Here is a 27113-nt window from a genome sequence, read left to right as displayed (position 1 = left end):
ATAGCAATACAAGAGAATAAGAAACCCTGAAAGTCTTGTAATAGTTGATTAATACTGGTAAAAGTTTTCAAATACTTTTCCAAACTTAACTACAATAGTCAAAGTTTGTGTTTGTAGAAAAATTAAATGTCATACTATTAAACTCAAGAATGTCACTTTTAAATGTTTCTAAACATGAACCCAGAAAGAATGTTCTACTAACCAAGGTACACCTAGAATTAAACTAATAGAAAGTGTGACTAAGAAACATAGGAAACTCAAATTATTCCTTCCTACATTTTTGGCAAAGAAAGAAACCCAGAACACATGGATACCAAGTTCAAATTCTATGTGCAGAAAGGAAAACTCTATGTTCAGAGACCTTGTTTATCTTCTCTATGAAAATTTTTAACCAAGAAAATTAGTGAAACATAAATCATAAAGAATAAATGTTGCCACTTGAATAACACTTTCCATACATACTATTAGGCAAAAGTACCCTACAAGTCACAATTTGCTTTAAGATACATTTTTTAAAAGGGGATTTTAGGGGATGGGAAGATTGCTCAGGGGTTAAGAGCTGCTCTTCCAGAGGACTTGGGTTCAACTTCCAGCTCCCACATGGTGGCTTACAACTATCTGTAATTTCCATCTGATGCCATCGTCTGACCTCTGTGGTTACCAGTTGCCAATGTGGTGCACATACATGCAGGCAAAACACTTGTATAAATAATAAACTATTTAAAAATAGTAAAAAATTACGGGCTGGAGAGATGGTCAAAGGTTAAGAACACTGGTTGTTCTTCCAGAGGTCCTGAGTTCAATTCCCAGCAACCACATGGTGGCTCACAACCATCTGTAATGAGATCTGGCGCCCTCTTCTGACCCGCAGGCATACATGTAGGCAGAACACTGTATACATAATAAAATAAATCTTAAAAAAAATTACTTCTAGTTGGACATGGTGTTACACGCCTTTAATCCTAGCACTTGGGAGGCAGAGGCAGGTGATTCTCTATGAGTTCGAGGCCAGCATGATCTATAAAGCAAGTTTCAGGACAGCCAGGGCTATTATATAGAGAAATCCTGTCTCAAAAAACCAATGGATAGATAGATGATAGATAGATAGATAGATAGATAGATAGATAGATAGATAGATAGACAGATAGAGATAGAGAAATAGATAGGAGGTGTACAAAATCCTAATCTGCTTCTCCTGTACACATTGAACTACTAAATTGAAATGACAGATTTCAGTTTTTCTTACCAATACCACAACTTCTAAAATCTTTACAGATGTTTTAAATGTTTAAATTATGGCTTCCTTAAAAATGAAAAATAGGGCGGGCTTTCTTAGAAATAAAAATAGTAAGCTTTGTCCTGAGGGTTCTTGGAAAACAGGGGCAACTTGAGCTTCAGTTTTAAGGTTCCACAGAGGGCAGGGGAGAAATGACAAGATAGGGCACATCCACAAGAGGAGACCCAACATGAAAGCCTCCCCAGTCACAGAGCTGGTAAGAGGACACACAACATCCAAGGGTCTACTGGAAATCAAGGTACCAGCAGTGTATCAAGGCGCCAAGCTCTGCAAGGATTCTTCCACTGAATGGAAGTAGAGGAGACTCAGTAGGAATCATAACTGAAAAATCTCAACTACAGGCTGCCCACCCTGAGGCTTTGTATTCTGAATTCTACTACCCCTGGCTGATTTGGAGGCAGGAATGCCCTGTGCTCCTGGAAGCTGCAAATGGAGAGGTACTCTGATGAGCCTACCTCATTCTAGGCTTCAAAGAACATTCACAAATACTAAGGAAAATAAGCCATCCATGGCCAAAACTAATACACAAGGAAACAAAACTCCACATTCTAGAAAAAGACCACAAAACTCCAGGTAATGGAATTATCAGAAAATGGAATGTACATGTTCATTAAATTTAAAGAAAATTAAAAGGTGAGTACAAATTTGGAAATATGTCTAGTACTTAAGAAACTCTACAAAACAACAAAGGAGTTTTTAGAAACAAGTATGTCTTCTATTAATAAATAGTCATTGACATTTAAAACTGAGGGAGTGGGTTTATTATCAGTTCAACCTGGACAACGAGGGGTTAATATACTAAAGGCATTCCCTAGACAACAGTTGACCTATCCAGAGAAGAATTTCAAGTAAAATTGCTCAGTATATCATAAACCTATCACAATTTCCACTATTTATTTCCCTCTGATTCTTTAGAAACTTGATGAGCATCTATGGTATATCAGACACTTGACATATTTACAGATTCCAAAAATGAATGTGCCCTCCGTTGACGAAGAAAGACCTATAAATAAGAAACACAGAACCTAGAGTCAGGACCTACCATGGAGAAAACTTCTATGGCTCTAACACATCCTTCTTTAAACTGAATTCTGATGGTTATATAAGCATATTTACTGACTGAATGCAAAAGCACTTTGCAGTTTAAAAGCGTGGATCAGAATAAGTGACAATCAACAGTAGAGTTGCATGTAAACAAATTAAGTCACCCCAATAACACTTGAGTCAGATCTACCCATTTAAAAAGGATGCTCATTATATGAAATGGCTGTCCATACTGGACTTGATACTTTGGTGTATTCCTTCCACAACTAAAATTATTGAAGTGATCTGTTCATGCCTTTATGATTGTCTTCATAAAGTCATTCCTGCAGAATGCCCCCTCCCTTTGAGAGATAAATACCTGTGGACCCCAGCTCTCCACAGTCTAGGGACCTCCAGTTAGTTGACTGTTTATGCTTCTTTGTGTTTTCTGGATGCCATTCTCACATCACATGCTATGTATTTGTGTGTGTGTGTTTGCTGCAGACTGCTGCCAAGCTAAAGAACAGTACATCGAACAATTCAAAGAAACCCTGAACACTTCTGTGGCCAAGTCAATCGCTGGATTTTTTGCAGAGCCAATTCAAGTGGGTATACAAACCTAGTCTCTCTCTGAATTTTCCATTATCACAGTTTTGACTCCAGATTAACTAAGTACCTGTTTCTGTGTTCTTCCCCAAGTGCAATTCATTCTTTTGGTCCCCTTTTAAGAACACAGGGCAAAACAAACAAACAAACTAGTTTTCAGTAGACCTCCAAAAGAATACAACATCTTCATTCCCACACAGAACAGACGGACAGATAAATAGTTGAAGCCATTGAAACCCTAAAGTCCTCAGGAAAAGAAAACCCCTTTGATGTTTAACTATTAACACACACTGTTCAGGAGCCTACCTTTAACTGTGTAACACACACTGTTCTAGGGGAACCTATCTTTAACTACGTAACACACACTGTTCACCTATCTTTAACTCATCCAGCCTCCTTGTTTCTAACCTCAGGAAAGAACAGAGTCACATCATTTCTCCTGAAGTCACGGTATGAAAGTTCCGCTTGGAACAGTCCTACACGCTGCTCATTCAGCTGATGGCATTATGTCATGGTGATGAGGATAAACGATCTATCCTCATGGCTGGTGCTGAGTGAGGGCCCCTGCTGACACTCAAGTCTTCCTGATTTAATCTTTTGCAGGGTGTGAATGGTATTGTCCAGTACCCGAAGGAGTTTCTGAAGGAAGCCTTTGCATTGGTTCGAGAGAGGGGAGGTGTGTGCATTGCGGATGAAGTGAGTAGCCACGTCAGGGAATGACTTGGTGCAGTAGGAACAAGCCAGATGTAGAAAGAGACCTCTTCAAAACCTCTTTGACATCTCAGGCAAAAAGAAGCAAGTGCATGAACTCTGAAGTGTGGCCATAAACTAAAGAAGCCTCTGCCGGTTTCTTAGAAAGTTAATTAGAGTAATAAATATAACGGAACTTAAGCATCCGAACTGGTTTCTATTTTAAAAGTTGCCTGTGGGCACGGGTGATGCTACCGTTACACAATGTGCTTTTATTCCTGCCGTTATTATTATTCCTTGCTCTAAGAACTGTTGCCAGACCTATGACAAATGTCTGTAAAAGACATTTAATCTCGTAGTCTAGTGTTCATCTTAATTTATGCCAAGGTGGTATCAGCTAGATTATTTTTAAAGAATAAGCGATAATTCAGCCTCTAAATTAGAAGGTTGCTACCACCTTCAGACATTCAGACTTAGATCGCACAACTTGTAAAGTGTCAGAGTGGAGGCAGCCCAGCTGAAATAAGTACATGGTAGCCCCGGGGGAGATATTTTGAAGGAACAAATACTCACCAGCATTGTGGGCTCCAGTTCATATACTTAGAATTATACCTTAGATTGCAGTATATCAGATAAGGCAGCATTTTATCTGCTTAGGATAGCTCTAGAGATTTTTTTTCTTAAGACCAGAGGATGGCACCCAGGCCACAGAGGTCCTCCCACTTCACCGCTGGAGCCCAGCATAATTGCACAAACAGGTGGCTTGACCCACCAAGGACACATGGGAAACGTGTGTGTCTCCTATGTGTACAGATCTCACTTGCCTTTACCGATTGTTTTCCTCGGCTAAAATTTCCTCACAGTTCATGCTGGGCTGCCCCCTTGACAGAAATCTTGCAATTGTCAGCACCACTTGTGTGGTCGGGTCCCTGTCAAGCTCAGAGTGAACCAAAGCCAGCGCTGTACAGTAGCAGCTTCAGCAAGGTCTTCCTGCTCTGTTCCCCCTCCCTTCTTGTACTAGTGGACTCATCAAGGTCCCATTGAAAGGGAGGTAACTGGTTATTAACAGGGGGAAAAAAAAGGAAATCACATTCAATCAGCTTGAAATTAGCTGTCTCAGGAAGAGGATAAACGTTGGCCTTAGAATCCGCACAGAGCAAAGCTTTTACAATCACACTAATTAGAAGGAAGGTAGGCCGGATTCAAAGAAAACTGGAACTTCAGAATTTCCAAGAGATGTGGTTTCATGATGTTCTCTTGTTTTTCTCCCACCGCGCCGCCGCCCCCCACATTTCATGACTTTCAAGAACATAACATGAGGCAAATTTCAGAGAGACTGGGATGTTAACTAGTAACAGGATAATAACAGAGAAGGGGCAAGAATACACTGTCCCAGCCCCCTACCTCCACAGCCTCAGGTCTCCTACTCCCTACTGTGGATGACCCATCCCTGGAGACACTAGGATTTGTGCACGTAAAAATGATCATCCTGCCCTGTGAAACTCTTCATCTCAAGTGACTGGCCATGCCATATTGTGCATGGTTTATGTGTTTTCCAAACCATCATCTGTTTCTTCGCCATTTGTGCCATTTTTATGGTGCTTAAGATAGATGGAGACAAGAAGGAACATAGGCCAAAAGACAAACTCCATGGAAATCCTACATGATTATTTGGGCCACTTAATCAGCTTGTCCTGTGGCCTGTTGCTAGGAAGTGAAAACTTGGCATTCAAGGCCAGGTCAGTCAGACTCCCACATCTCAGATCTTCTCCTGTATTGGTCAATGTCACTGAAGAATAACTCTTGGAATCAGCTCCTCTCCTATACTGGTCACTGCCACCTAAGAATAACCAAGAATCTAGCTGCAGCAACCTATAATAAGGGTAAATGAGAAGGAAGGAAGGCTTTGGGGAGGAAAAAACCTTGGTCTTTGATGCATTTGAGACTGGGTGTCCATCCCACCTTGCCAAGCATGCATGTGGAAAGAGAAACAGGAGAAAAGAGACAAGAGATCAAGAAAGGCTCTGATCTGGCGATGTTCATGACATCTTTCTGTCATGATGTCTTTCCTTCTACAAACACTAGGAATCTAACTCAGGCAGGGCTCTCATGATGCATGCAATGGTAATAAGAATCCATTGAAGAGATTCTGGTGGTCACATGCCCAGAATGCTTTGAATAGAGCCTACTGGGATTTAGGATGGTGAAGGCGGATTTTGAAACATAAGTCATTGAGAGTAGGGACAGTGTGAACAAAAGCTGTGGTCAACGTTCAGTGTATGGCTGGCTCTAGATTAAAGCAGTTATACTTTGAACTCATGGGCTCAGCTGAGTTCTCCTCATAATGCAGGAAGATGGGAAGACAGCAGACTCTCATTGGGTGGTAAGCATCCAGCCCTTCTGGATAGACAGTTACTCTTGCTTCCTCCAGGGCAGCCGGTTTCTCCACTTTTCTCTCTCTGGTTGTCTTGTGCACAGGAGAGACTTATTAAGGACGGTTAATCATCCTGACGCCTTTTGCATGTGTTATTCATATAACTCTCAAGCAGCCCTGTGCTGTGCTGTGCTGATTATTTCTCCTTGTTAAGTAACAGATTCAAAAGACATAAAGAATATTGCCAAGGAATTTCCAAGCTAGGAAATGGCTTTTTGTACCCCCGACCTCAGACATGGATGGAGGGCTTTGTCCATAAGACTGCAAGAATAAGTTGCCTTCAGACATCCACATGTAGTCATGGCATCCTGCCTGCCACTAATTAAATAAATGTAAACTTAAAAAAAAAAAGACTGCAAGGATAGAGAAAGGCTAAGGAGAGACAAGAAGGAGGTAAAGGGAAGGGAATAGATAGAACAAAGCCCGAAAGGTTTCTGATGGTTTTTAATCTATTTCCAGGTGCAGACAGGATTTGGAAGGCTGGGCTCTCATTTCTGGGGCTTCCAAACCCACGATGTACTGCCTGACATTGTCACCATGGCCAAAGGAATTGGGAATGGCTTCCCAATGGCTGCAGTTGTGACCACTCCAGGTACAGTGTCCAGCATGTCCATGCTTGCTCCTGGGCCTCCTGCCCTGGCAATAGTATAAAGCCTGGGTTGCAACATGTGGAGGCTAGAGGCGGTGATGGGAGGGAACCACATGATATGTTGTCCAAGCAAATGAAAGAGAAAGGTGCCAGGCCATCGGGCAGTTGGAAGAGAGCCAGCCATTTCTCCCTTGCTGGAGAGAAGACAACCTCTCTCTCTCTCTCCACATCACAGTGGTTAAAGTCAGGATTCTACCATACTGAAGAGGGTTAGGAAATCAGGTTACAAAACAAAACACTGAAGCTTCCAAAAGAATCTTTTCTTGAAAGAGACTCTTTCCATGGTCCCTTGGTCTTCCCATTCAAAGTCCAGATTTCTCTGTCACTGTCCTATCAGCCAAATACAATAAAATCTCATTTATCCAGAACATGCTATGACAGTGGTTCTCAACCTTTGGGTCGCAACCCTTTTGGGGTCATACATCAGATATCCTGTATGTCAGATATTTACATTAGTTTCATAGCAGTAGCAAATTACAGTTATGAAATAGCAATGAAATAATTTTATGGTTGGGGCCACCACAACATGAACTCTATTAAAGGGTCACAGCATTAGGAAGGTCAAGACACTGCTCTATGAAATAAAGGTTAAAATTTGATTTTCTATTGTAGTGAGACTTTGACAGATATTGTTTCTTGTTAACCATTGATTGTCAAAAAAATACTATATATATATATATATTTCTTCCCAATAGTCAGCACATTTCTGGGCCATTAAATAACTAAAATCTTATAGAATCTGTTTTCATAGACTAAGCAAAAGTAAAAGAAACATAGTTATACATGGAAATGTAAGAATGGATAAATCCATTACTTTGTATAATCATTACATTAATTTAAGACCAAAAATGTATGATCGCAGAAAGCGAAATGTAATGAACTACCCTTGACAGAATTATGCTGCTGAATTCATCATATAAGATCATTTTCTCAATACTTCCTTCTTAGTCTCAAGAGTAGAAATAAAAGATTTGGTTGACTGAAGAGTTTATACAAAGTCCTGCAATGTCAAGTTTTAAGATGCTTTCTAATTTGTGTGACACATTAAAGATTGTGCTGTCATCTCGTTAAGTAAATAAGCTGTTTTGCTTATCTACATATTAGTCAGCTCAGGCTGACTAACCAAGACACCATGGATCAAGTGGCTGGAACAACAGAAATTTATCTTCCCACAGAAGAGAAGTCTGTTAAGACCAAAGTGCAGCAGGGCTGAGTTGCCTAGATTCTCTTCTAGCCTTGCAGATGGCCACCTCCTCATCATTTCTCTAAATGACCTTATCTACGCCCACAGAAGAGAGATGATGAGCACTCTAGAAGCTCTCATTGTTATAAAGACATCGTCCCGTGGGATTTGGGCCCCAGCTTTGCGATCCAAATTAATCCTAATGACCGATTTAAAGACTCCACCTCCAAATATGGTCATATGTGGTCCTATCTTTTTAACCTAGAGTTTTAAGGGGACACAGTTCATTCCATCACTGTCAGATGAGTAGAGGAGGAAACAAATGGATGTCCTTTACAAGATGGAAGTGAATGTGACCCCAATGTCACGACGAGACATAATGGGTGAGAATGTGTCGCTCTAACCTCTTCTGTTTTCCAACCCTTAGAAATTGCTAAATCTTTGGCTAATTGCTTACATCACTTCAACACATTTGGAGGAAGCCCCCTGGCCTGTGCCATTGGATCTGCCGTGCTTGAGGTCTGTACTGTCCCTCACACCGACTCCCTTGATGGCATGCACTAAATAACTATTTTTAAACCAACCCTCTAGAGGGACTCTGACACATTTCAATGGTAAAAGAGAAATGTAATCAATAATTCACCAATTTAAATTTTGTCTGCATTATTTTGTCTCGAGACTATTCTCTGTGTCGCCTCTCTGTTTTGTACAGAGTTTACCTTGTGGGATTGGCTTGCCAACTGTTGTCTGAAGATTAGGGAGTTGAATAATAATACATAATCAACTTCACATGCATGGGAAATCTAGGAATTGCCCTATCCAGGCGATAACCCTGAATTTTGCTTGTTTACTAGGTAGTATTTGTTGTGTAGGTTTTAACAGCTAGTCACCCTTTTAACGTGACTTTTGCCATATACTATGGATGTTTTCATCCTTTTTGTTGTGATAAATGAAAGAACTATAGAGAAACTATAGGTTTTAGCTGACTATATCAGGGTAATTCAGCTACTCTGGGAAAAAACTCCTATCACATTCATCTAGCTTAATATTAGCCAGTTTTATAATAATATTACTGTTTGAGAATTTTATAGACACATATAATGTGTTTTAATCAAATCCACCCCCTTTTCTCTCCCTTTAAATTACTTCCCTATAGCCACCCACCACTTTTTCCTCCTAACTTCATGTGCCATTTTTTTTTAACTCACTGAATCTATTTAGTGATGCCCCTATGTACTTGCTTACGGGACTGTGTACTGGACCATGGGTAGCCTCTCAGGGCCCACTTTTCTGAAGAAAACTGACTCTCCCTCCCCAAGCAGCCTCCAATAGGAGTGGGATTTCTTGAGCTCCTCCTCCATCCATTCTGGATGTTCACTGGCTTCACCATGTGCAAGTCTCCTGCATCCAGTCTCAGTCAGTGTGAGTCCCTGTGTGCACTTGTGCTGCCGTGGCAAGCAAATACTGTTCCACTGCCGACGTGTGTGCCCTCTGGCCCTTACAGTCTTTTCACCCCCAGTTCCACAATGATCCCTGAACCTTCAAGGAAATGAATGTGATACACATGTCCCATTGAGAACCGAGCACTCCACAGCCTCTTATTCTCGATGTGTTGACCAATGGTAGGTAATGATTGCCATACACAACAAAAAGATGTTTCTCTGGTGAGAGTGAGGAGACAATCTTTCGTGGTTCCTAAGAGAGAACTAGTGACTATTATTTTGCTAAATTGACTTAGTAATAAAGTGTCCCACATTCTTATTTTTATTATCCTATTATTTTGTTGAAAAAAACGTCCTTACCAAATGTATAATGTCTTTTGCTTAAATAAGTACAACGTGTTTCTGAAAGAACATCCAAAGAATTTGATTTTGGTTTTGTTTCGGTTTGTTTTTTTAATTCAGTTTATATGAAGTGAAACTTGGCTAGGGTCAGAGGTCAGTACAAATCATTCTGCTATTTTCACTTTCATGTTTCTTATTTTGAACTACGAATATGACTCACCTACTCAAGAAATGTAAAAGTGCTTCAGATAGAAGTAAAGCTATTATTGCTAATTAAATACTTTAAGAAATGATGAAGTCCTGAGATGTGAACGAGTGGGTAGAAATGTGACATTCATTTCTCTTTGTTGGCATTGGCAACTTTTTCCCTTTTATTGAAAATATCTTTTCTCACATAATACATCCTGATTACAGTTTCTCCAACCTCTACTCCTCCTGCTTCCTCCCTATCTCCCGTCCCAGCTCATTCCACCCCATTTCTGGCTCTCATTAAAAAACACACACACACAAAGGCTTCTAAGGGATAATACTAAAAATAAAATGTAATATGATAAAATAAAAATTAACATATCAGAATAAGACAAAACAAACAGAAGGAAGAGAGCCCAAGAAAAGGCACGAGGAATAGATATAGACACAGAGACCCACTCATTTGCACATTCAGGAATCCCAAAAAAACATTAAACTAAAAGCCATAATATATATATATGAAGGACCAGTAATGTAAAATATATATATATATAAATTTTACATAAATATATGTGTGTATATACATATATATACATATATGTTTATGCATGTACATATATATATGTGCATGTATAATAAAATAAGCCTAAAAAGAGGAAGGAAGGAAAGAAAACCCTGCCTGACACAACATGAGACAGAGAACCTCCAAAGATGCCCTTGAGTTCATTTTCTGTTAGCCATCTACTGCTGGGCATGGAGCCCACCCTTAAGAGTAGTCTGTTTCCCCAGTGAGCCTCCCTTGGAGAAAACTAAATTTTCATTTACGAGAGTGGTTACCAGTTGGAGATTGTGCCTTGGTTAGGCATGGGGCATGTGTCCACTTCTCCTTTCAGCTCTAAGACCCCCGTCTGGTGCAGACCCATGCACGCCCTGTGCATGCTGCCTAACTCAAGTGAGATCGTATTTTATTGTTCAGGATTGTTTTGACTATACTGGGTGTGTGTGTGTGTGTGTGTGTGTGTGTGTGTGTGTGTGTGTGTTGTTTCCATAAGAGTCTGAGAATTGTCCTTTCAAGGTCTGTAAAGAATTGTGTTAGAATTTTGATGGAGATTGCATTGAATCCATAAATTGCTTTTGGTAGGACGGCCATCTTTACTATGTTAATCCTATTGATCATGAGCCTGGGGGATCTTTCCATCTTCTAATATCTTCTCCAATTTCTTTCTTCAAAGACTGTAAGTTTTTATCATACAAGTCTTTGACTTGTTTAGTTAGAGTTACCCCAAGGTATTTTATATTATTTGTGGCCATTGATTATGTTTTGCTGTCTACTCCTTTTGAGTGTAATTTCTTCCTTTTATTGTAGAGTTTTAAGTGTGCTGTTAAGTTACCAGTATGAGATCGCTTCAATTTTTTTTGTTTTGTTTGTTTGTTTCTTTGTTTGTTTGTTTTTCGAGACAGGGTTTCTCTGTGTAGCTTTGCGCCTTTCCTGAAACTCACTTGGTAGCCCAGGCTGGCCTCGAACTCACAGAGATCCGCCTGGCTCTGCCTCCCAAGTGCTGGGATTAAAGGCATGTGCCACCACTGCCTGGCTTCAATTTTTTTTTATGTAGGATCTTAGTGCTATGAACCTTCATTGTCCCCTGTAAGTTGGGGTATGCTGTGTATTCATTTTCATTGAATTCTAGAAAGTCTTTCATTTCTTTCTTTATTTCTATCTTGACCCATTTTTCATTCAGTAAAGAGTGGTTCAATTCCATGAGTTTGTAAACTTTCTGTTGTTTCTGTTGTTTTCTTTTAATCTATGAGGGTCAAATAAGATACAGGGTGTTATTTCAGTTTTCATATATCTGTTGAGATTCATTTTATGAACGAGTATGTGGTCAATTTTGGAGAATGTTCCATGTAGTCGAACTGATACTTGGTCTTATTAAATAAAAAAACATGGAGCCAGATATAGGGGTGAAAACCTGAGAGAGCAGGGAAATAGGAAAATCCACAAGCTAACTTCATCTCACCAACACTTCAGTCTCCAAAGAGAGGGCCTTACTTCCTATATACCCACGCCTATATGCCTTTCTGTTCTGCTCCCTCATTTGCTCTCTCAGCCCAGCTACATCACTTCCTCTTCCTTCCCAGATCTTTCACTTCCTGTCTGTTTATACAGACCTCCAGACCTCTATGGTTAGTGTTGTGATTAAAGGCATGTGTCACCATGTTTGGCTCTGTTCCCCAGTGTGACCTTGAACTCACAGAGATCCAGACAGATCCCTGCCATTCAAGAGATAGAATTAAAGGTGTGTGCTACCATTGCCTGACTTCCATGCTTACTTAGAGTGGCTGGCTTTTTCCTCTGATCCTCAGATAAATTTTACTGGGGGACACAGTATATTAGGGGACATAATACATCACCACAGTTCTATGAGATTCTGAAAAGAAGATATATTCTTTTATGTTTGGGTGAACTGCTCTGTAAATATCTGTTAAGTCAATTTGATTTACAATGTCAGTTAACTCGAACATTTCTCTGTTTAGTTTTTGTCTGGATGACCTGTTTTTGGTGAGATTTGGGTATTGACATCTACCACTATCAGTGTGTGAGGGCCAACATGTGATTTAACCTGTATTAGGATTTCTTTTATGAATGTGGGTGCCCTTGTGTTGGGTGCATAGATGTTAAGAACTCCAGTGTCCTCTTGTTGGATTTTCCTTTGATAAGTATGTAGTGTCTTTCCCTACCTCTTCTGATTAGTTTCGGTTTGAAACCTATTTTATTAGATATTAAAATGGCCATACCAGCTTGGTTTTTAAAGTCCATTTGCTTGGGATATCTTTTTCCATTCTTTTACCCTGAGGTGATGTCTCTATCCTTGATGATAAGATGTGTTTTTAGATGCAGTAGAAGGATGGATCCTGTTTTTGTATTCATTCTGTTAGTCTGTGTCTTTTTATTAGGGAATTGAGACCATTGATGATTGATGTTGGGAGATATCAGTGAGCAGTATTGGTTGATTCCTGATATTTTGTTGGTGTGGTGTGGTGTGTGTGTGTGTGTGTGTGTGTGTGTGTGTGTGTGTGTGTGTCCTGGTCTGGGATTATTTAGTCCTTGTGTTTTCTTGGATGTATTTAACCACTTTAGGGATGGGGCTGGGCTAGGACAGGAAATGGGGGCTCCACAGGAGAGATGAAAGCAAGACTTCCTACTAGGATTTGCTTAGTCCACTGGGAATGGGCTAGAGTGAGGAGAGGCCATGGTAGGTATTCTGCTACAGAGCTGGAAATGAGACCAGGATGTTGGATTTGGAGGAGTGGGGGGTGAGTGAAGATTTACAGTTAGCCTACCTACTTCATGGGCCTACCTGTTTCCCTGGCAGGCTTGGCTATGGGGTTCCCAGGGAATGCTGGCTGGAGTTGGGGGCTGGGATGAAGCAGTAAGTTGGGGGGAAGGGAGGTTGGAGGGGAAGATCTGTGTGATCAAGCAGGGAGGGAGAGGAGGCTGCCTCGAGTGGTCTGCTACAGATCTGGGGATGAGACTGGGGGATTGCATTTGGAGGGGCGAAAGGAGCCTGCTTCTCTGGCCAGAGTCCAACCTCTTTTCCCAATGTTATGCCATCCCAACCAACCCAGGCGAGAAAGAGGGTTCGGGTGAACCAATTGATCTTCAAAACATCAAGATCAGCCTGAAATCGTGCAATTATTCTTAGCTAAGTACAGAGGTAGTGTTCGTGTGTCTCGTCAAGAATCATAGCTGCTGTAGGCTGAGTGCGATGGTTCACCAAGCAAAGACGTCAGCTCTCAGACCTGACCAGCTCAGTTGGGTCCCCAGTGGCCACACTGTGGAAAGAGAGAACTGACTCCCGACAGCTCTCCTCTACCCTCCACATGTGCCCCAATGCACTTAACACAGAACAAAGAAAAACACAATTAAAATTTTTTAAACCCATCACAGATGGCCACTGTAAGTGGAAGTTAGCCGAAAAAATGTTCGATACCTCAGGTTCCTTAGCTGCAGATGCACAGGAGGCTCAGCTAAGGGAAGCAGCACCCCACACTGGCGTGTTTGGACTAAGAAAACCTGTCTGGCCTAGGGAGGTCACTGTGTCCCATGAGACAAGCACCTGTGCGGTTTCTTTCCCCAGTTCATTCATTTATTGCTTTCACCACTGTGTGCCAGTGCTCAGCAAAACCTGGAAAAATGAACTCCACATTATGAAATATATAACCCTAACATTTTTTAAATTCTTGCTTGCCTCTACAGGTGGGCGGGTTCAGGAAAACCCCCTTTACCAAGATTGTTTCATTTCTTACAGCAGATTTTCATGTGGTCCATGGTCTGTCCACATCTGGCTCTGTTCCAGGTCTTGTTTGTTGCTGTAAGGAGGACCCTGGTCACTTACCTTTCTGTGCTTCTCAGGCAATCCTCCAACCTTTGCCCTGAAGATTATTTAGGGATGTCTCTCAACAGGTCATCAAAGAAGACAATCTACAGGAAAACAGTCAAGAAGTGGGTACCTACATGTTACTGAAGTTTGCTGAGCTGTGGGATGAATTCGACATTGTTGGGGATGTCCGAGGCAAAGGTCTCATGATAGGGATAGAGATGGTTCAAGACAAGGTAATGATCTGCAGCTGTTTAGGTGGCTGTCTGGGGCCAGCAGCAGGTAATTGTGGAAGCTAATAGGGCCAAATGCATACATATTACTCAAACTATGAAGCTGTTGGTTACTATATGTAATACACCATCAAGGCCCATGGGAAAGGTGGGTAGGAAGCCCTGAGGGAACAGCAAGCTGAGTGCACTAAAGGGAACCCTCCTCTACCTTAGAGGCTGACTCATGAGCAGGATCGTGGCTTACACATCTAAATCTTGGAAGCTAGACATAGTGATGATGATCCCCATGACTGATCTGTGAAGGAAATGGGAGAAAACTGGGCAGCAAAGGCACCCAAGACTTATCAAGGAGGACTGGAAGGGTTCCCAAGACAGCTATCTAAGGATCATGTTAGAAATACAGATGCTAAGCCTTTCCAGATATACCAATTTGTCCTACCACAAGGCCCGTATATTTGTAGTGTGAAAGGCCCCAGGGAATGCAGGTGCACTTAGGCTTGAGATAGATAAACTAGGGGGAAGTATTTGTGTTCAAAGACTGAGGATGCAGGAACACACAGAAATGATGCAAACTCCAGCCCAATGTCACCAAAGTTGAAGTAGCGTGGTAAGAAACCAACTTCAGTGCCTAGAGATCTGCCATGGCCTCTTGGCTCCTAAGTACTTGCTTTCCCTAACCCTAACAGTTGGAGTCTTGGGGAAACGTGGAAAACACTTAGCTCCACACCAGCTTCATGGCCATGCCGTGGCCTGGGAAACATTTAGCTGCATGTGCCCTTATGCAACTTCTAAGCCACTTCCTGGACTGTGGAATGAAGTCTTTAGCTAGGCAGAGCACCCTAATGAGTCGAAGATGATTTCAACACAAACAAAACAGATCCCAAATCAGCTATTAAAGGACCAAACCCCCAGGGTATCCTTTAGGAGAGCCAGGATTCGTTTACTGCCTACGTGGAATTTCACTTTGTCTTTGGGAATTTTTTGGATAAAGTAGAGTAAAAGCCAATACTTTTAATACCCACCCACCCCCAAAACCAACTCTGGTTCAGTAATTAACAGCTTTATTTAATTAGGGAGACATTAATTGCTTGAGTTTTGTTTTGTTGTGGTTTTTCTTGGGCCCCATACCTGGCGAAATAATTTTTCTAACCATTCAAACACCAAATAGAAACCCCCCCCCTTTTTTTTTAAATGTATTCACAGATGAGCCGCCAGCCTCTTCCCAAAACAGAAGTAAATCAAATCCATGAGGACTGCAAAGACATGGGGCTCCTATTGGGCAGAGGTGGCATTTTTTCTCAGGTAAGAGAAGGGCTGCCTGTCAGGTAGGGGCTCCCTGGGGTGTCACTGTGCTAGGGCACCCAGCTGTACTTCCTCCGTGTTAGGATAATTCTCAGGTATAATCAGAAGACATGGACAAGAGACAGCTTCTGCCACTAGAGGGTGATGTGGTAAAGGGATTCAGTTATCCATTTTTTTGTAGGCAAAGGAGAGACATTAGAAAGGCCACACAAACCAGACAATTCACAGCATGGGTGATAATAGAATCATAACACTCATGCAACTTACATATACATATGCATTGTATTGTGTATTAGTTAGTTCTAACCCCTGAGAAAACAATCATAGTCATTCTTAACTCCACCCTGAAGTCTGACTTTGTGAATCTGCTCAGCTTTAGTGGCCATCTATGATCCCAGAAAGAGAGATTAGAGGCCATCCTAAACTTGATCCCTGATGCAGAACTCAAGAACAGCCATTCAGCATCCTTCACCTTCAGCTGAACTATTCCAAGACAGACTCACCCAACCCCCTTCCTGGAAGTTAAACCCTGGTCTGACCCTGTGCTACAAGAATGAGATGGTGATGATGGTGATGATGATGATGATGATGATGATGATTATGATGATGCACAATATGCTCTAAATCCCTACAGCATCAGGTCCCTTACCAGGATGGGCTCCCATGGTAGAGATTCAAGAATGAGAGTGACTTCTGTTCCCATGAATATTCTTTTTTCCCTCTTTAATTTTGCCCATTTCAAAACATTTTCTTTCATGAAACATGATCATTGCCCATATTTAGGGAGTACATCATGATGTTTGGATTTATGAATAATGTTACAATGGTCAAGAGGTAATGCTTATCTGTCTTCTCACATATCATTTCTTTGTGATGAAAATATTCAAAATTCTTTCTTCTTGACCTTCTTAGTTGAGGTTTTATTGCTGTGAAGAGACACTGTGACCATGGCAACTCATATAAAAAAAAAACATTTTATTGGGGCTGGCTTACAGTTCAGAGGTTTAGTCTATTTCATCATGGCAGGTGGCATGCAGGCAGACATGTTGCTGGAGAAGGAGCTGAGAATTCTACATCCTGATCCACAGGCAGCAGACTGAGACACACTTCCTCTAGCAAGGCCACACCTACTCTGACAAGACCACACCTTCTACTAGTCCCACTCCCTATGGGCCAAGCATTCAAACACATGAGTCTATGGGAGCCTTAGCTATTCAAACCACCCCAGGGACTTTAGAAATATACAGTGCATTGTTGCTACCTTTAGTCAGTCCAGCATGCAGAAGATCACCAGACTTCTTTCTTCTAAATGCAGTTTAATATTTCTACCTACTTTAAAGACTCCTCATTTGTCCCATTGTCCTACCCCTTTCCTGGCTAACACAATGGATACTGAAACATCTTCTTGCCTCATGCTTGACAGAGGACATTGAAACTATCAGACAAGATGCCTAAATAAACACTAGGAATGATTTTCTGTTTATATCAAATAGTGTGGCTTAATTATCTAAATCTTCAGTTATAAAGATATGAAGTAATTGTCTACTTGTTTAGTTTTTCCTTCAAATTCATGTTAAGCAGCCAGTGATATGCTGGGAACCAAAGCTACAATGATAAATGTGTTCTGATTACAATCTTCATTGAGCTTATGGGAGAAAAAAACCATACCAACACAAAACTGCCATACAATATATTAATCTCTTCTGCAGATATAAGATGTGATGCTGTGGAAGGAGAGAGAATAGATGCTGAGGCCAGCTCTTCTGGACTAGCGGAGCCTTAACTCACTATACAAAAAACCAAAGCATAAGGAAAAGAATAGCAGAGTTCAAAGAACTGTCCACACACTAGTGTGGCTGGAGCATCAGCTTAATGTGATGACGGGGGACAGCTAGAAGTCCTGTTACCTTGTCAGCCACTCTTCTTCACATGTTGTACGTGCTGACTCATATAATGCTCTCTCAACAAACCAAAGAAATCAGTCCTATGATCACCCTTACTTTAGAGGTACTTAGAAGTTAAGCCAGTTGCCCAGATCGTGTAAGTAGTAAAGTGCATTTTTGAGTCTGGGTCTCTGAGACAAGTTTGGAGGCAGGGAGTCTGGCAGAAACTGAGGATGCTTCAGCAGTGGCTGAAGAAATAAAAGGTACATTCTGATGGTATTCGGGGAGTGAACTGCACATGGTTTGGGTCTGAAAAATAAGCAAGAGAGAAAAATGAAAGCCTCATGTTCGATTTGGCTTAGTGGGCATGAATGCATTCCTCCTTGAACATGCTTCATTTAAGGCATTTGTGGGCACCTGGTTTGGTAATTGAGCATGTGGTTAAGTGGAAAACATTGAGGTAAAGATTATAGTTTGGGGTCATCAGCACACTAATGGTAAGATGGAGAAAACTGGGGAAGTATAGTGTCCCAGTGAGAAGCTTGATGAGGTTGGGACAGAAACTTAGGGGAGAACTCCCTTCAGTAGACAGAAGGGAAGGGGAGGAAAATGGAGACAGGATGGGGTCAATGGTGTGCCCAGAGTTTACAGGAGTGTGGATTATAGAAGAAGAAGACAAGATGAATCAGGGAAAGGGATGCCCAAATATGACGCACAAGAGAGATAATCAGGAAGGGCATGGTTGGGAAATGCCCAGTGGATCTCATGCCTTGCAAGTAACCTTTACAGTAGTATCGGAAAACTAATAGGACAGAAACCATGCTGCAGTGTGTTGGGAAAAAAAATGGAGTGAAGAGTATCAGCAAGTCTTTTAAATAAGAGTAAAAGTAGCTGGACATGGTGGCCCATGCCTTTAATCACAGAGCTCAGGAGGCAGAGGCCGGCAAATTTCTATGAGTTCAAGGCCAGCATGGTCTACAAAGTGAGTTTCAGCACAGTCAAGGCTCTAATAAAGAGAAACCTTGTCTTGAAAAACAAACAAACAAAAAAGATTGAGTAAAAGCAGGAAGAAAGTGTGGTTATTACACTGCATGTCAACTCAGATATTTGCTCAGTGTGGTCTGAATTGGATTATGAACGATTTAAGCATCTTACTGATACTGGCTGAACACAAGTTGAAGGGAAGTCAAAGATTTGAGAGAACACGGGGATGTTTCCCAGAATGATCCAGGGTCCAGAGCTGAGGTGGACCATTTAGAACTGAAGAGTAAAGACACACCATTCCCTGAGTCTTTGGGAAAGATAAAAGAATGCATGTGGGAACAAACTAGTTTAAAGAAAGACTTTGCCTGGGAGAGAAAGACTTTGTCTGGGAAGTTCAATTTCCTTCAAAGAAATAGGAACTTGATTGCTTATGAAATAAGAGTGGAACGCATAGAAGTTGGTAAAAAGAAGCTCAGAAGAAAACTACGGGTTTAAAAAGAAGTGAAAGGAAGCCGGTAGAGGAAGAGAATATTCTCAGGAACCAGCAGAATTTGGAGACTGCAAATATCTGGTAGTGTCACTCAGGTCCCCTGTGTGATATTCATATATTTCTCAGCCATATACATAGGAACAAAGCAGTTCATTTACAGAATTAATCAGCACTGAGACTTGGCCACATGAGCAAAGCAATGTCAGCCTGGAAATGTGTGCAAAATGAGGGGCAAGAGAGAGAGAGGGTAGTTTGGTTGCCTTTGTTCTGCCAACTGTGAGACAACAGAAGGAAGAGACCTGAGTGGAGTGATGGGTCAGAAAACAATGAAGGAATGAGGAGCCCCAAACTCTTATGAAAATGGTGGGCACGATGGGAATCCACAATTGGCTTATTCAGCCATTGACCTTGAACAATGAGTAGATACAGAACAGTGGAGATGAATTGGGAAAACATGTTTTGTGGCGGCAGCAAGTGAGCATGGGGGAGGTGGCCAAGATCTCAGGGAAGGCAGTAGAAGGACAAGCAGGTACACAAATGGCAAGAAGATAAAACTCAAAGCAAGAAGATATAAGGATTTGTGTAAAGACTTGAAGGTGAAAGAGACCAGGAGGGAAGAGGAGTAAGTCAACCTAGTGAGAGAAATGTCAGAAATAGGATATAAATAAATAAATAAGGTTTTGGATTCTTCATTTAGTCCATTTCTGGAAGCCCCATTTGACTCTGATGATCTGAGCTCCGTTTCCCTCTGTCTCCTCAGACGTTCCGCATCGCGCCTCCGATGTGCATCACTAAGCTGGAAGTGGACTTTGCATTTGAAGTGTTTCGCTCCGCCTTAACTCAGCACATGGAGAGAAGAGCTAAGTAAGATTTCTACAAATGGAGAATCATGAGCCTCAAGAACTCCTCAGCTATGTGCAGAGATGAATTGAAGACTGTTGAAAGCCCAAGTTGTAGATGAAAAACTGCAGCGCTCCACAGTAATTGTAAAAGATCAGTAGGTGTTTAGCCATATCTGTCAATGGAGCCCCTATTCTTCTGAGAATTCCATTCTTCAGACACAGGATCTATCTCTGGCTCACAGAATAAGTCCCAATTAATATAGATTTGTCTGGGATAATGGTATTTCCCATTGCATTAACTGGTTTGTAAATGAATACAGGGCATACGTGTCACCAATTAATCCTGAAGGAAACCCTTTCTGTGCTAACACCTCTGGGGAAGCATTTCTTCATCTTTTATGCTTCTTGTCACACTAGAAATACTGTGTCCCATGATGGAATTTCTCAATTCACATCAGGAAGCTGGAATCCATGAAGAGAAAGCCTGTTCGCTATGCTGTATCTGGAAAGCTATTGGAAGCTGAGAGGTTGGTGATACTAATGAATCACTGACCATGAATCTGGGAGCCATCCTCTCTCAGGGTTTCTTGACTTATAAAATAATAAATTCATTGTGCTGCTTAAGACTTTAATATTTTCTATTAATGTGCAGCCCAAGAGCATCTTGGGAAATAATGCAGAAAATACCTTGGATGATAGCTGCACTCCAAACCTTTAACTCCCTGAAAATACCTACCAGAGCTTATTTTGCTTCTCTGTTACCTCCACCATCATCTCTTCTTCATCTATACCCTTATTTCCACTATTGCAAATGCATACATCACTTCCCAAACTCTAGTCATTGGTATGTGCAATCACAAATATTCTTTCCTATAGGTGTTACCAGAGTCTTAGAAGTGGCAATATATTTTTTTGATTTGGCATACCCATTGAAATGTACTTAGCAGTAAACTTCACACAATTACCATAAATGAGAACATATACTACTTACAATGTTATCATGAAAACAGAGCAAACAAGGCTAGGGGTATCCAGTGTGTAAGGTGCTTGCCACACAAATACAGGGGGTAGTGGACACTTTGTTCCAGCCCTGGATAGGCAAATAAGAGAATCCCTGCCTGCGACTCACTCCCCAGCCAACCTAGACAAATTAGCAAATCCCAGAACAGCAAGAGGCCCTGTCTCAAAAAGCAAGATGGAGAGCCCTGAGGAATGACACCCTAGGTTGACCTCTGACCTCATCACTCACTTGTACACACACACACACACACACACCATCCACACACGTACACACTAAGTTAATTAACAATTTTAAAATCCTGTTCCCAGGAGATACAATTTACAAATGTTTTCAGTCTAAGAATTATTTTAAAAGAACATTAGATTATATGAAGCCTATTAAAAGTAATACTGGCAAACTGACCAAGACCTTTGCCTACAAAAAAGCTGAAGGGCATCTGAAGAACTAACTTGATCAGCATGTGACTGGATTATATATTTAAAAGTATGTGTCCCAGTTTGAAGCCATGTCCTGATTGTCTTATCTTTCTGTGATGTCTCTTCTAACACATCCTACATCTTGCTACCAGATTTGTTTCCATCCGGCATTGGACTTAAACATAGCACTCCCTGGAGCAAAGCCTCCTACCTTCTCCATAGTGTCCCTCAGATAAAGTGAAAGTCACTTAGCATGGAACTCATGCCCTCCAGAATCCAAAAAGAACAAATACCAGAAATGTTCAGTTGGTACCATGGAAAAGTCATTGGATTAATAGCAAGGACTTGCATTCTCTACTTGGTTCTTCTGCTTAATGTGCTATAAATGACCTCAAACAAGCCTTTTAACCTTTCCTAGCCCAGTTTCTTCCTAAGTGTATAAACTTACCATTGTTACCTTCAGAAGTTATCTTGGGAATGAAGTGAATCAGTGGATATAAAACTGAACCCTGCAAAAGAGAAATTATTTCCCTTCAAACTATATTTCCCTTTTTTCCTTCATTATTAACATTTCCCCAGGAAGTGTTTCTGTGTTCCATGTATACTTCCTTGCCTCCCAGCAAAGACCAGCCACCAAGGTCTCGTTCCTGCCACTCATTCCTTGGAAATAGCCTTAACAAAAGATCACATAGTTGACTTCTTTATGGCCAAAATCAAAAGGTGTTCATCCTAAGCAACTTCTTCTTGCAATACCCTAGTGTATAAGGTGCTTTTTCCTCAGGCTGGGGTCCCTACAGGTTGCAGAACAATATAAAATATACATGATTTTTGTCCCTTCCATTTTCTGGGAAGGGAAGTTGAGGGATCTAGTCATTCAAATAAAGCCATAGAGTACATTCCTTGTGGCTTTCTGAACCCTACAGACCCATATACATACCTCATAGTATACTCTGCTGATCCCCCACCTCCTCTTACATGGGGTCATCGTATATATTAATGTTGTTTTGTTTTGATATGCTTTTTATTGTTTTGCTAGAACAGAACACTTGAGACAAGACAGTTTATAAAGAAAAGAGGTTGACTTGAGTTCATACTAGAGATTTGGGAAACACAAGGTCAGGAAGCAGATATGACGAAGATGGCTTCAAATCCCAGTGGAAAGCAAAGAGGCACATGGTGTACACAGATGAGAAAAAAGATGAGCTGAACTTGCTTTATCACAAATGGCTGTGGTAATAATTAATCCAGCCTGGCAAGAAAAACAGACTCCAAGACAAAAGCAGTTACCTAGTCATATAGAGTTAGCCCTCATGACCCAACCTCTGCCGCAGGACTCCCAATACTGCCAACACCACAGACAAAACATTCAAATGCTAACACAAAGCCAGCGATGCAATACCAAAAGGTAGCCGGGTGTGTCCATCTCTGGGCTTTGCAGGGTTCATGGCTCCACTCAGCTCGCTGATGACCAGGAGAAACTGCAACCCTTTCTTGAAACGAGATGAAGATGAGCACACATCACATGCCTGGAGCAGGAAGGGCATGACTTGGGGCCTGAGAGCATGGATGGCCAATCATTCCTCTTCCTGGTTTATAACCATGAAGGCATCCTTCTTTGTTCCATTTGGAATCGTGGGCAGGAGTTTAGCACCACCATTTTTCTCCCTTCCATTTTCTGCTCTACCCACAGGAGGTGGGATATAAGCCAGCTTGCATAAGACAAGCTTACAACTCTTGCCAACTTTTTTCCCTTTCCTGTTAAAACAGCCTTAAGTGAAGATAATGAATACTTAGCTCAAGTAAACTTTCCACTGGTGGAACATATTGATGGTTAAGCATGTGATTAGAATACAGTGGTAAAATGTTACCAACTGTTTTAAATATTTGGAATACCAATCCACTCAAAAAGGAATAAGGTTTTAAAATCACACTAAACTTGGGTTATAGCATTAACGATCAGAATTATTGTGAAACAATACCTACAAACAGGTGACAAAATAATAAACGACATTCCTGTTTGGATTTGTAAAAATTCCATTCGTTGATCAGTGTAGAACTTAATTTTACAGTACATTTGTCTCTCAGTATTCTTAGGGTATTGTTTCCAGGGCCCTCTGCAGATACCAAACATGAGGATACTCATTCTATACAGTCTGGAGAATGAGTGACTTTATTAAGTACACAGCAAGCAAGCAAAAATGAAAGAAAAAAAAACGAGTAACAAGCAGCAGATAAATAGAGGCAGCAAATGGATAGCAAAACAGATGCTCATGGCATCCATCAGAGATGACTGGAATAGCCTGATTCAAGGAGCAAACAGATGGGGCAGCATCAAAGCATGGGCTCACAGTGAGCCAGACTGGGGACGTGGAGGCAGTCAGCTGGAGTTTCTGACTGACCTTTCCCTCCATGAATGGGCTTGCAAAGTCTCTTTTCCACCACGGGCGTTTTTATAACCATTGAATAAACAATAGTAATCTGTGCTGGAAATACCTTTCAGCTGCTCTTAAGGACATGGCGTTTAATACCCTTAACTGCTGACTGTTTTTTCCTCTCTCTATTACAAAGCCAAGAGCCAGCCTGACCCAGGGCAGGAAGTTTACAGAGGACACTTGGTAAACATGTTTGAGTCTGAGACAAAGGAGGGCCTCCTTGCTGCCAGATTGCTTTCGAGGAGCTTACGCAACACATGACTACTTACCAGTATAATGGATATTCTGATGCTTGAGTCCTTTATCTAAACAGGTGTAAATAGAATTTGCATATAGCCTTCAAACATGCAACTTAAATCACAACTAGATTATTTATAATACATAATACAATATGAATTTTGGTACTGTTTATGAAATAAATACAAAAAAAAAAAATACGTACATGTCTGTGATGGGTACTTTGGTTGCCAACTTGACTACATCTGGAATTAACTAAAACCCAAAAATGGCTGGGCACACCCGTGAGGGATTTTTGCTTAGTCAGATAATTCAAAGTTGGGAGATCCATTTCTAATTTGGATCTTTGAGGTGGGAAAACAAACTTTTAATCCAGATCTTTTAGGGTACGGAGACCCACCTCTAATCTGGGCCACAACTTCTGCTGGAAGCCTATATGAAACACATGGAAGAAGAAAGCCTCTTTTTGTTTGCTTGCTCTTGATCTTGCTAGCAAGTCCTTCACTGTCATTACAGCCTACTTCTTCAGGATTCCAGCATATACTGAAGACCAGCTGAGACATCCAGCATTGTGGACTGAAGAACTACTAGATTTTTTGAACCTTCCATTCATAGGCAGCCTTTGTTGGATTAGCTGGGCCACAGTCTGTATGTAATTCTAATATAAGCCCTTTCTATATATAGAGAGATTCATTCTATTCGCCCTGTTACTCTGGAAAATCCTGACTAACAAAATGTCCATTTCAGACACTTTTTTTCAGATGCATTTGGTTTACAGTTGGCTGAATCCTTGATGAGGAACCCCAGGACCTGGAAAGCCAACTGTAATTCACATTAACCTTAAAAGACATCTGTTAACTTTAGGAGGTTTAGATTCCTCAGGCATCCTGAAACCACACTCAGATCTCACCTTTTCTGCAAAGAGCAGCCAAAGATGACAGAAAGCATTTGCCTCTTCATCGTCAAAGTGTTACCAGAAAAGCATCACAAGCATCACTTGCCAGAGCATTGAATGACTGCTGGGTCATAAGACTTTTATTCTTGGTCCTGTCTTAGTCAGTGTTCTATTGCAATAAAGAGACACCATAACCACAACAACTCCTATAAAAGGGAACATTTAATTGGAGCTGGTTTATAGATCAGAGGTTTAGTCCATCATAATGGTCAGAAGCATGATGACATGCAGGCAGAATTAGTGCTGGAGAGGTAGTTGAGAGTTCTACATCTGGATCCAAAGGCAGCAGGAAGAGAGACTGAGCCACTGGGCCCGGCTTGAGCTTCTGAAACCTCACAGCCTGCTCCCAGTGGCACACTGCCTCCAATGAAGCCACACCTCCTAATAGTGCCACACCCTATAGTCCTAAGGGGGCCATTTTCATTCGAACCACCACAGATACTTAAAGTGAAAGTGCAATCAGTAAACATTTATCCCATTAAAAATGGAGATAAATAACAACAAGGGTTGGGAACTGGAATTTACAAAAGCTCAGACAGATAGCACTTGTGCTGCTTAGTGTGAGCCAAGGCCAGGGCCCAGAAGCTGTCTCTCCCTGACAGTAGTTGCATCCTTCACCTGCTGAAATCTGGACTTTCACACTGGATGGCTTAACAGTACATAGACAAACCCAAAAAGGGAGACAGACGTTCTTAATTAAACCATTTTTTAAGAAGGCTTCTTTTTTCATAATCTCAGAGGTTAAAGTTCTGAAATATAGAAATGTCCAATGAGTTTAATACGCTCCTGTGAGATGTGAGGTGAAACCCTGAGAGTTCAGGAGACAGAGATTCTTCCCTATAGAAAAATAAAAAATGATATTATTGTCTCTGTCATCAAGTTGCCAGGGGAAACATGAGAATATCAATGCTACCTAAAGTCTCATCTCCACAGGCATAGAGTTCAACAATGAGGAGGAGGATGTGTGCCTTATACAACTTGGAAAAAAATTGAAGATGGAACTTCAACAGAAGAAAATGCTTGCTGAATTCAGCTAAGTAAAGTCAAAGAAACAAGAGACTTAATGATTATAATCCCTTTCAGTTTAGGGAAGATAAAGGAGATGATTTGAGGTCAAGTTGGTGGCAGACGCAGAGTGTTTCGTAGCTCTGAATGAACTGTGAAAGTGATACAAGATGGAGAGCAGCCATAACAGAGATCTCAGAACACAGTGTAATCAAGAACAGGGTGGGGCACTGGAGACAGCAAAGACTGAAAAAAAAAAACCACCACAATTTAGTTTGATGGAACAGCATGACACAGACGTAAGAGCTATACAAGCTCTCCTCCACATGATTTGTTTTGAGCACATTAACTTCTCTTAGCTGTAACTCTCTCAGGTTACATGAAAAAAAAAAAAGAGGGCAATATAACTCTGTGAAAGCTTAGGGGGATTTGATTAAGAAAATATATGATCAGTAGTAACTCTCTCCACAGGGTTTGCTACCTCTTGGGTTTGTTTGTTTCTTTGTCTTTTTCAGTTCTATGATTTATCATTCAGCACTTGAGGTTGGCCCTATGTCTTACTTGGGGTTTTCATTGCTGTGAAGAGAAACCATGACCACAGCAACTCTTCAGAGGAAAACAATTCATTGAGGTGGCTTGCTTACAGTTTTAGAGGTTCAGTCCATTATCATCATGGTGGGAGCATGGCAGTGTGCAGGCAAATAGTAGCTGAGAGTCCTACATTTTACAAGCAATAGGAAGTCAACTGAGGCACTGGGCGTGGCTTGAGCATAGGAAACCTCAAAGCCCACCCCCACAGTGACACACTTCCTCCAACAAAGCCATACCCACTCCAACAAAGCCATGCCTCCTAGTAGTGCCACTCCCTATGATATTATGGGGGCCAATTACATTCAAAATAACACACTCTAAAACCTTGTGAATTGCAAAGTCTAAGCCCAGAGTCCCTGCCTTTTGATAGAACTTTCCCAGTAAGCCCTCAGCTCACAATGCTTTGAGCTGCTTGCTTGTGTATACTTCTTTTCACCATAACTGACCTCTAGACTATTGGAAGGGTATTCATCTTATCCTCATGTATT

The 27113-nt window shown here is 41.2% G+C and overlaps 1 protein-coding gene across 2 annotated transcripts in view; it reads left to right on the top strand.

The window, feature by feature from the left end:
* Agxt2 (alanine--glyoxylate aminotransferase 2) overlaps positions 1-20592 on the top strand; it is a 41162-nt gene extending 20570 nt beyond the window's left edge. For both annotated transcript variants that reach the window (XM_037209388.1, XM_028895080.2), the window contains exons 8-14: positions 2825-2925; positions 3530-3622; positions 6510-6642; positions 8310-8401; positions 14321-14470; positions 15671-15769; positions 19887-20592. In XM_037209388.1, coding sequence (XP_037065283.1) covers positions 2825-2925; positions 3530-3622; positions 6510-6642; positions 8310-8401; positions 14321-14470; positions 15671-15769; positions 19887-19994 — 776 coding nt within the window. In that variant the 3' untranslated portion in view covers positions 19995-20592. The remainder of the gene's footprint in view (positions 1-2824; positions 2926-3529; positions 3623-6509; positions 6643-8309; positions 8402-14320; positions 14471-15670; positions 15770-19886) is intronic.
* The last annotated feature ends 6521 nt before the right edge of the window (positions 20593-27113 follow it).

Source organism: Peromyscus leucopus, chromosome 11 (assembly GCF_004664715.2).
Source record: "Peromyscus leucopus breed LL Stock chromosome 11, UCI_PerLeu_2.1, whole genome shotgun sequence".
Lineage (NCBI taxonomy): Eukaryota > Metazoa > Chordata > Mammalia > Rodentia > Cricetidae > Peromyscus > Peromyscus leucopus.
The sequence above is the reverse complement of the archived record's forward strand: the minus strand, read 5'-3'. Positions and strand labels throughout refer to the sequence as shown.